Raw genomic sequence first — 9,317 nt, forward strand, 5'->3', positions numbered from 1 at the left:
GTGTGTGTGTGTGTGTGTGTGTGTGTGTGTATTCTTGCAGGTCTAAAGCAGCCCATGCCAGAGCTGATAGTTCATGTGGACTCACTCGATATATTTCCTGTCAGCTGGTGTGAGACAAATGGCTATCCACTTGTCTACCCTATTAAGCCCTCAGGTATACAACATGACTCATCATTGTAGAGTTTCATGGTAGTGGTGGTTACCCAGCAGCTTGAATAAGCCTGTTACTAAGAACACAAATAGAAACAAAATACGATCTTCATTTTATCGTGATGTTGGAATAAATAGCAATGAAAATCATTGCATCCGGGCACACGTTAATCTCTCCTTGTTTTTCAGTTGAGAAAGAAAAGAAGATTGCTGTGGTGCAGCCAGAGAAACAGTAAGTATGAGAGGAGGGGTGGGGTGTGTGATTGGTGGTAAAGTGGACTAAGCTCAACAGCCTTTCAACATCTCATTTAATTTTCATCCTTTTACAGCAGAACTCCCCCCAAGTCTTCATCACCTGACACTGTCAAGCAGCAGATAACAAACCAGTCGGAGACAGGTCAGTTTGTCTGATCAGTTTTTAAGACCCTATATATTATGTTCGGTCTGCTGCTTATCTACTGTGGTGGTTCCATCATATATATGTTCTTGTGTGAACGTGTGCAGGGCAGGGCAACGGGAAATACTGTTGTCCCAAGATCTACTTCAACCACCGCTGTTTCTCAGGGCCTTACCTTAACAAGGGACGCATCGCTGAGCTGCCTCAGTTCATCGGCCCTGGAAACTGCGTCCTCGTGCTCAAAGAGGTGAGAAGGCTTGGTCAGCTGGTGACATGTCAGATATTTTAGCCATTTTGATATCCAAAACATTGTTATATGACCAAATATCAACAAAGCGAATGCGTTCCAGAAGTAAAAATCCCATCCATATTCTCCATAGAGATTTTTATTATGAGCCATAAAGTTGTAAACATCCAAAGCAGATTTAGGACAAGCTACAGCATTATGGAATGCCGGAAAGTGTTTCAATGGAAACCACAAGTCTGCATGTATATCCGCCTTGTTTTAACAGAAACATCTTTTATTGTGATGCTGTGGAACTACTTTACCCACAATCCTCAATCAAAACAGTGATGACTCTGATTGGTGGAGGTTGCTGTTACCATAGCAATGTTTAAACCCCACCAAATGCCAGAACACCAAACTTCAGAAACTGTGAGAGCGGTGATTACAGTCAGGAATAAATCACTCACAATAACCATGCAACTATGCTGTAGTTTACTACATATAAACAACACAGACTACTAAATGTCCAGCCATATAAGAAATGGACACTTAGCACTCAAGGGTCAGGAAGTAATTTACTGTGGAATCTGGGATTTTCAGTGGGTTATGGGATTAATAATTCTTTCACCAGTAAAAGTAATTATCTGCACAGTCTTGTGCCTGGCCTCTTTTCTATTTCTATTTTATTTTTTTATTTTTATTGTCATGTTTCACCTCGTAGCTGGTTGGATTGGTTCAAGGCTTGAAACTCTTGGTACAAGGATTTTTTCATTTTTTATTTTTTGTTTAATGAAGAAAATGAATAAGGAATTCACTTCCAGAAATAGAACAATGGCTACTGCACACGTTTTGAAGGATTCTGTGTTACATCTTTCTTTTGTGCAAATTAGTCAGTGTTAGCAATGTCCTAAATTGTCATACTGAACACTGCAAATGTAAATGCCAAATTAAAGGTGGCAGCTTTGTCACTGTGAGTATAATCAAGTTAGGATTTCACCCAAAGCACTGTATAGCACAGCTAGACCCAGGTTCTGAAATTGTTCAGCTCGTTGTGTTTCCTCAGAAACTAGTGAAATTATGCCTATTAGTTAACAACACAATGTTATACTGTACAGCAAAAATCTTGTCTCAGGCTGATTAGGGATTTTTGATGTTAAGAGAAAACACATAGTGCTACTAAAGTATAAAATAACTAATTCTTTTCATCGTTTTCATCTCGTCTCCAGGTATTGACTCTGCTGATAAACTCGGCCTACAAGCCCAGCCGTGTGCTGAGAGAGCTGCAGCTGGACCAGGAGAGCCGCTGGCAGGGCCATGGAGAGACACTCAAAGCAAAGTGAGGAGACGCGTCATTTAATTCTCCACTCAAAATACTCAGTTCTTCAGAAGAACCTGTAGGAATAGAACAAGTGCTTCCAGCTGGCATATTTGACAGAACAAGCTGGTTTAAAAGTGTACTTAAAGCACAAATAGGTACAGACATGGGTGTATTCAGCCCAGCACTTTGTGGAAAATTAGTCACATTTACCATTGCTTTTCTTTAAACATCAGGTACAAGGGAAAGAGCTACCGGGCCACTGTGGAAATAGTCCGTACTGCAGACCGTGTGGCAGACTTCTGCAGGAAAACCTGCATTAAGTTAGAGTGCTGCCCGAACCTGTTTGGACCTCGCATGGTTCTGGAGCACTGCTCAGAGAACTGCTCTGTCCTCACCAAGACCAAATACAGTAGGTGGCAAACAGGTCATTGAGACTTAAAATTATTTCTCATTTCATCTGAAGTGTTTGTTTAAATAGCTAGAGAGGCAATATAAACAACCTCTGATATTCATGTATAATATCTTAGAAATCTTTGTATTTGTTGATCAGCTGTTATAAACTCTTTGAGATGCAATTAGAAAACTCAACAGATTTCTAATTGAATTAGAAAGTATATGTGCAATCTGGACGTTACCCGGCTAATAAAAGACTCAGATCATGCAGTGATACAGTGGAAATCCAGTAGAACGTGTTTCTGTAACTGACAGCATTTGGCATTTGAAAGACTGTGAATACAGTGGCGTTCATCAGGAAAAGGAATGCCATTGCAGACGTGATACGGAATGTCTAACATTTCCAACCAATATTTGTAATACATGCTCAGCATTGTGGTGGCACGTGTAAACCTTTAAAGCCCCAACCATGACATAATTGCTAGAAATTAATGTTTTGAAAATTGTAGAAGTCTCAGAACGCATATATTAAATTTAATAGGTTACTTTTCATTTTCTGTTTGTTATGTGTGGAGCTCCATAGTTGTCTACTAAAGAGGTTTTGCACTCCAAAATAATATTATTGTGTGTTCTGTGCATGTCTCCTCCTCTTTTGTCTGCCATCTCTTGGGGCAGTTTGTTTTTGCAAATGTGTTTTGTTTGGGTTTTTTTTTTTTTTATATAAAAACTTGTATATGGAAATGTAGGTATTTAGAGATTTTAATATATTTTTATTTTTATATAAATTTTTTTTTTTTTTTTTTTTTTTTGGTAATTTCTGAATATTTTTTTTTCCTTTTACAATTTTCTTTTTTTATGGTGCTCTCATGGCTCCATAACGTGTTCTCATTTTGCCCAAAGCTTATTCACCTTCAGTTCATTTGTGTAGCTCGTGAATAGAAATGATCTGTGCCTTGAATGTGAATATTCTGAGAAATTTATTTATTTATTTTGCAATAACCTTTTGGCTTAGCGGGTATTCAGTGAGCACACAGAGTTGGTAGAAAATTGGTGTCAGGGTTGGCCTCTTTGATCTTGTGTAAAACTTTTTTCTTTTTTTTTTCTTTTTTTTGAAGCACAAAGCCACAGATTTGCTGATATGTTTACTGCAGCTGCATCCCAGTGTTGTGGTTAACTGATGCAATTCAATAGCAACAGACAAATGATTATGCTTTCTCTTTTTTCATCTCATTCAGACCTACTGAACAGCCTGTTTATCAGTGCTTTTCTTATAGAGAGCGTTTAAGAATACAAGCATTAGAGTCAGATTAATATCCATCTGTTTCAGTGGTGTATTCAAGTCTATAAGACATGCCAGATGCAACATGATAATGACACAACAGGTTTGTTGTTTTACCATCAGCATATTACTATGGAAAGAAGAAGAGTAAACGTGTTGGTCGTCCACCTGGAGGCCAAACTAATCTGGATGCTGGAGTGAAAAGAAGGGGGCGGAGGAGGAAGAGGAGGAAGCAGCTCTTTGTCCATAAAAAGAGACGCTCATCAGCTTCCGTTGACAACACACCTGCCGGCTCTCCACAGGTACCCCAGAACTCATGTTACTTCTGCATTAAGCTTTAGGTTAAACGAACTGTGTGAAGTGACCGCTTGTCATCCTTTTGCTCACAGGGCAGTGGGGAGGAGGAAGATTTAGATGAGGATGACTCCCTGAGTGAAGACTCTGGCTCTGAGATGCAGGACGATCTCCAGGATGATTCAGAGCAGTCAATTGGGAAATCTCAGCCCACCACACCGTCCCCTTCCCCGCCGGCGACTCCCAGGCCGACACGCAGACGCCGGAAACCCCGCTCCCCCTCGTTCTCCGATGATGAGAACCGCCCCCCTTCACCAAAGGTGATGAAAATTACAGAGAGGAGCTTTGCAATATTTCTAATTATGTTTCCAAGCAGTGTATCTGTAATTAATACTCAGCAGGTTCACAAAGATTTTCCACTTGTTCTGCGCTCTGCCCCTGCAGTTGCACTCTAAATAAATGTCTTGTGCTTTCTAACATTTCCATTTTAGTAACATTTTAAAAGGTGTTTCTGCCGCATTACGGTCTGTCTCATTATGCTGCTTGAAAGAAACAAAAATGTCTCCAATGGCTGTTTGACTGTGACCTTTTACTGCTTTTACACAGCTATTATTTCTTTAATGAAAGGTTTAGGTCTGCTACCCGTCTCAGCATCAATTGCAAGGGTTAAAATGAGCTGCGAGCCTTTCGTCTTTGGCAGGGAAATCTCAGTCTGTCTGACTCACACTGTCTATGTGTTTGTAGACGCCAAAAGCTGAGCCTCCTCAGAAACTGTGTTTGGATACCAGCCCCCTGGAGTGGAGCGTTACTGATGTGGTTCGCTTTATCAGGACCACTGACTGTGCGCCTCTTGCGAGGATTTTCTTGGATCAGGTATGAAAAATACTCAGACTTAATGGCCGTGGCCATTAGGGATAAGAGCTCACTCTGCTTCAGTGCAATAAGTGCATTATACACTTGTACTGTATCCATGGTTAGAAATTGAAACATTTTAACATTTCTCGTGTGTTAACCCAAAAACAAGCTATATATAGAATGCATCTCACATGAACTCGTGTGTTGGCAGGAGATTGACGGACAGGCGCTGCTGCTGCTGAACCTCCCGACAGTGCAAGAGTGTATGGACCTGAAGCTGGGACCGGCCATCAAGCTGTGCCACCACATCGAGCGGGTCAAGCTGGCATTTTATCAGCAGTTTGCTACGTAGCTGACGGGGGACCAGATGTGGGATGTGACTGCACCCTGTTCTGTGTGTTAATCCATTCAAAATCAATGGGTTGTTTTTTTTTTTTTTTAGGGGGGTGGGGTTCCCCCCTAACACTGGACCTCATTTAGAATCCTTCCTATTCCACAACCTGCGTGGACATGATAGACGAAGCAACATTTCTTGATCCTTGGGGAGGGGGAAAGACAGCTGAGAAAGTAGAAGACCCAAATGAAGGAACTTGTGGCTCTTTGATGGCACAAATAAATGTAAAGACACATAAGTATAAATTCCTTAAATTCAACATATTTTGACATCAAAATAAACCATCACCAAGGACTTGCTTTAGGTTTAAAAAAAGAAAAGAGCTTGGTTTCTGTATCTATTTTAATTAATGCTGTTTGACTAATTTGTATCTTCAGAGTGTTGTGAACCTGTTTTTTTTTTTTTTGTTTTGTTTTTTTCCCCCTTTTCTTACCCACTTAAAAAGTGACTTAGCGCCACTTCTAGAACTCTTGTTCTATTTAATCATACTTTGCAGTCCGCTTAGGGCAATACCACAGGATCAAAGCTTTTAAATTGTAATACTATGGGATAAGTAAGTAATAATCTCACTAAGTAATAAGTGAGATTAACTGCCTTCTGATCTGGTGACTTCTGTGGAGAATATTTAAAGTGTCTTCAAAAATGTATTTCGGTGTATTAGTTAAAGAAAAAGAGTAATCGTTTCTTCAGAAATCAAACTAGACGATGCAAAGAGTCTGCTGCCCAGTTGTGAAGCGATAGTTTGAGTCATTGCAGGGACTGCATTAGATTTTATTTTAAACATGCAACATGTATATCAAGATCCGTTGCTAGTTTTAAGATGGAATACTTTATTCCAAATTTGTATGTTTAATGTAAAATGGGGTCTTGATCTTAAGAGACTATGGCTCTCTGGTTTAAGTCTCAATATGTGAAATGATTTTGTACTGCAAGCACAAGCAAAACCATGCACTACATGGTGGTATGCAATTATGACACGTGCATGTCTGTATATAGTGTACATATTCAAATATCTTCTAGTGCAACAGGGTGATTTGAAAGGGGGGAAAAAATCGTCTTTGTGCATATGTGTAAATGCCCAAACAACACGATATATTTGCACAGAATAGGTCTAAACTTTGCAATATTGGGTATATGATGCGAGTCAGTTTAGCTACAGTTGATAAAAACATTTTTAACAGCAATGGGTTATTTTAATTGCTAATGCTAAATGAAATTGGCAGTTTTAAAGCAAGGTGATACTCTTAACATGCTTTTGTAAGTCGTTTCTCCCCTCATTTTTTTTCAGTCCGTGTCGTGCGATTTGATGTAACGTTCTTCAGTTTGTGTGATGTTTATGTGTTTACTAATTTTCTCGTAGTTCCCTTGTGCTCAGAACAATAGCACAGGCCTCGTTTGAAGATTATCACTGCTATTTAAAGACAACACTGCAATAAAAGCTGAACAACACTTTTTATGCGACTCGTGTTTGTTCCTCCTTTCCCGGCATGCACTTTGTGGCTACGTGCGCGCCACGTGACCCAGCGTCTGTCAACATGAGTGGGCACTGCTGGGCAGGGGAAGCAGCTGGATAAGAGACGGGAGCTGTGACCTGCAGTTATTCACATTTATTTTTCTGTTCTTTTTAAACAGACGAGCTGGTATTGTGCGCGACTGTCACGAGATGCCGGTACATGCGCCGTTTTAAACCTTACAGGAAGTATAACTTTGTCTGAAAGCTTTTGCTTAACTGAACTCAGTAGTTCGCTCCGAGGCTAGCTAGGTAGATAACGATAGCAGCACCTCAGTCGCTAGACGGTGGACGGTTTCCCCATCAATTGAAATTTACCTCCGAGTGGCTGACATGTCCGTATAACGCGTTAAACACTTGCTGTTTAGCCGGGCTTATGATTGTTGCTGATGTTAGTTCCCAGATTAGAAGATTCCAGGTCGACCTAGGAAGTGTTTGCTCCACTGTGTGTGTACCTTTAAACTAGCTTTTTTTTTTTTAGTGTTGCATTGCCGTTTTAAACTGTGTACACGGCTCAGTTGGGACCACGCTATACGTCGTTGCAACTTCCAGCGCCGACGGCTTCACTTGTCCAGTGACAAAGAAGCTATGGCTGCATGGATGCCTGAAGCAGGAGAATGAGTGCGAGCTTTCAATGGAGAGGATGTCACCATCTTTCACCGAAGACTGTCCTGCTTAGCGTATCGATTAGCTGACCGGCAACTAAGCAACAGAACTGGGTCCGAGCGGCTGCTGCTGCTTTTCTTCACTTTATTAATTAGTCACGTCCAGATCTTCTGTCCCATGGCTGCAGCAAGCGGGGTCAACATGCTGTCCCAGCACGGAGAGGTGGCACTGGCTGGTTCAGGAGGAGCAGGGATGCCCGCGGTGTCTCTTACCAATACATCGGTGTCTTCTACACCGACACCAGATCCCAATAACCGGGGGTGCGAGAACGGCGCCTTGATGGACTCCTTTGGGATCTTCCTGCAAGGTCTTCTCGCTGTGATGGCTTTCAGCACGCTCATGTGTAAGTATGGCTAATGCTCTGCTGTGTCAGATATCTGACACCAGCTGCTGATGTAAGCGGGTATCATCCAATAGCAACACTCCGATAATCAAATGTGATATTGATTTCAGCTGGGAGGGTTGAGGTAAATCTATACAGAGCCAGACAAACGACATTAATACGTGTAAATCTAAATGCAGGGGTTTCACTTCACTGTAACAGCATACCAATTAGAGTCACTTGTTGGGGCTTTTTTGGCTGTGTTGATCATTTAAAAAAAAAAAAACTTCCTCTCTGCATTTCCTGGCACATTTGACCTCTCATGCTGCATGTACTCCATATACTGCTGAACTTTGCAAAAATAAATGAAAATGACTTTGTTTGGATGTTGCTGTAGTTTTCACATTTCTGCTTGGCAGTCAGTTGAGGAAGCAATCGCAGTGGGGAAGAAAGATATAAAATGTTGCTTTCTTTTGATTGGGTGATGTGCAGATAGAAAACTGTCCTAAGTAGATTCAGAATATGTTTTTTAAATAAAGTGCTGTATCTCAAGTGATGGTCACTCTATATATCCTGTAGGTGCTTCACAGTAACAGCTACTAATGAGGTTTCTTTGTCTCAACTAGCATATATGGATTTCAGAAGTAGAAATCATCATCATCATCATATTATTATTATTATTATTATTATTATTATTATTATATATTTTCTTTAATAAACTATTTAGAGAGACCATCTTAAATAGGATTTGAAAACTGAAGTATCACTGAGTTTTCAAAACACTTCTTCTTTCAGTTGTTTAGGGGTTGCCACACTGGATCACCTGCCTCTGTCTCACCCTTTCCCTCGCCTCTGTGCATGTCCCTCTTCTCTACATCTGTAAACATTCTCTGTTCTTCTCACGACCTCAGAATCACAATCAGAATTAGCTTTATTGACATAAGCTCTCAATGTCAACAGAACAGACGCACAATTGCAACATGACACAGACAATAATATGTGCAATGGTGCAGAGTCCAACAACATTCCTCTCATTTGTCTGCAGCAGTAGCATAGTTTCCAACAGCACCTTCCTGGTCAACACAAACCGGTGGCAGTCATCATTAACCCAGACCTGAACCAATCTTGTTTCAAGGTTGCATTTATAATGAGCATTGTATTTAATTTCATGAAGATTTCATGATGAGGGTCCTTCCTAATGGGTCTGATGTTAAGAGCGCACCGAAGTATAAATGTCTTTATAACTCAGAGAGCTCTCATACTGGGAGTTAGAAATACTGAAATAATACTTACAGTAATGTAATACTTAAAATGTGGGGCATGGGTATGAAATTGCAGGACAACCCCATTGATTGCCTTCTTTTAGTGTCCTTTACTGAGCACTCATGGTTCGTTCACTTCATCTCTTCAGACTGGACGTTTAGTTTGATCTCAGCTACACACCTGAAAAGTTTTATAAATGCATCTCTCTCACTCACACACACACACACACACACACACACACACACACACA

At 40.6% G+C, this 9,317-nt stretch overlaps 2 protein-coding genes across 4 annotated transcripts in view; both read left to right on the forward strand.

The window, feature by feature from the left end:
- sfmbt1 (Scm like with four mbt domains 1) overlaps positions 1–6,760 on the forward strand; it is a 43,418-nt gene extending 36,658 nt beyond the window's left edge. For 2 of the 3 annotated variants that reach the window (XM_005945468.3, XM_005945469.3), the window contains exons 12-21: positions 41–154; positions 340–382; positions 480–547; positions 655–794; positions 2,000–2,109; positions 2,325–2,515; positions 3,887–4,065; positions 4,153–4,377; positions 4,802–4,930; positions 5,124–6,760. In XM_005945468.3, coding sequence (XP_005945530.1) covers positions 41–154; positions 340–382; positions 480–547; positions 655–794; positions 2,000–2,109; positions 2,325–2,515; positions 3,887–4,065; positions 4,153–4,377; positions 4,802–4,930; positions 5,124–5,264 — 1,340 coding nt within the window. In that variant the 3' untranslated portion in view covers positions 5,265–6,760. The remainder of the gene's footprint in view (positions 1–40; positions 155–339; positions 383–479; positions 548–654; positions 795–1,999; positions 2,110–2,324; positions 2,516–3,886; positions 4,066–4,152; positions 4,378–4,801; positions 4,931–5,123) is intronic. The other variant, XM_014341094.2, reaches the window with a different exon arrangement.
- Positions 6,761–6,843: 83 nt separating this feature from the next.
- stimate (STIM activating enhance) overlaps positions 6,844–9,317 on the forward strand; it is a 17,225-nt gene continuing 14,751 nt past the window's right edge. The window contains exon 1 of the mRNA XM_014341095.2: positions 6,844–7,825. Within this exon, the coding sequence (XP_014196581.2) occupies positions 7,600–7,825 (226 nt within the window). The 5' untranslated portion in view covers positions 6,844–7,599. The remainder of the gene's footprint in view (positions 7,826–9,317) is intronic.

This window comes from Haplochromis burtoni, unplaced genomic scaffold, assembly GCF_018398535.1.
Source record: "Haplochromis burtoni strain Fernald_Lab_line unplaced genomic scaffold, NCSU_Asbu1 Contig_451, whole genome shotgun sequence".
NCBI classification, from domain to species: Eukaryota; Metazoa; Chordata; class Actinopteri; order Cichliformes; family Cichlidae; genus Haplochromis; species Haplochromis burtoni.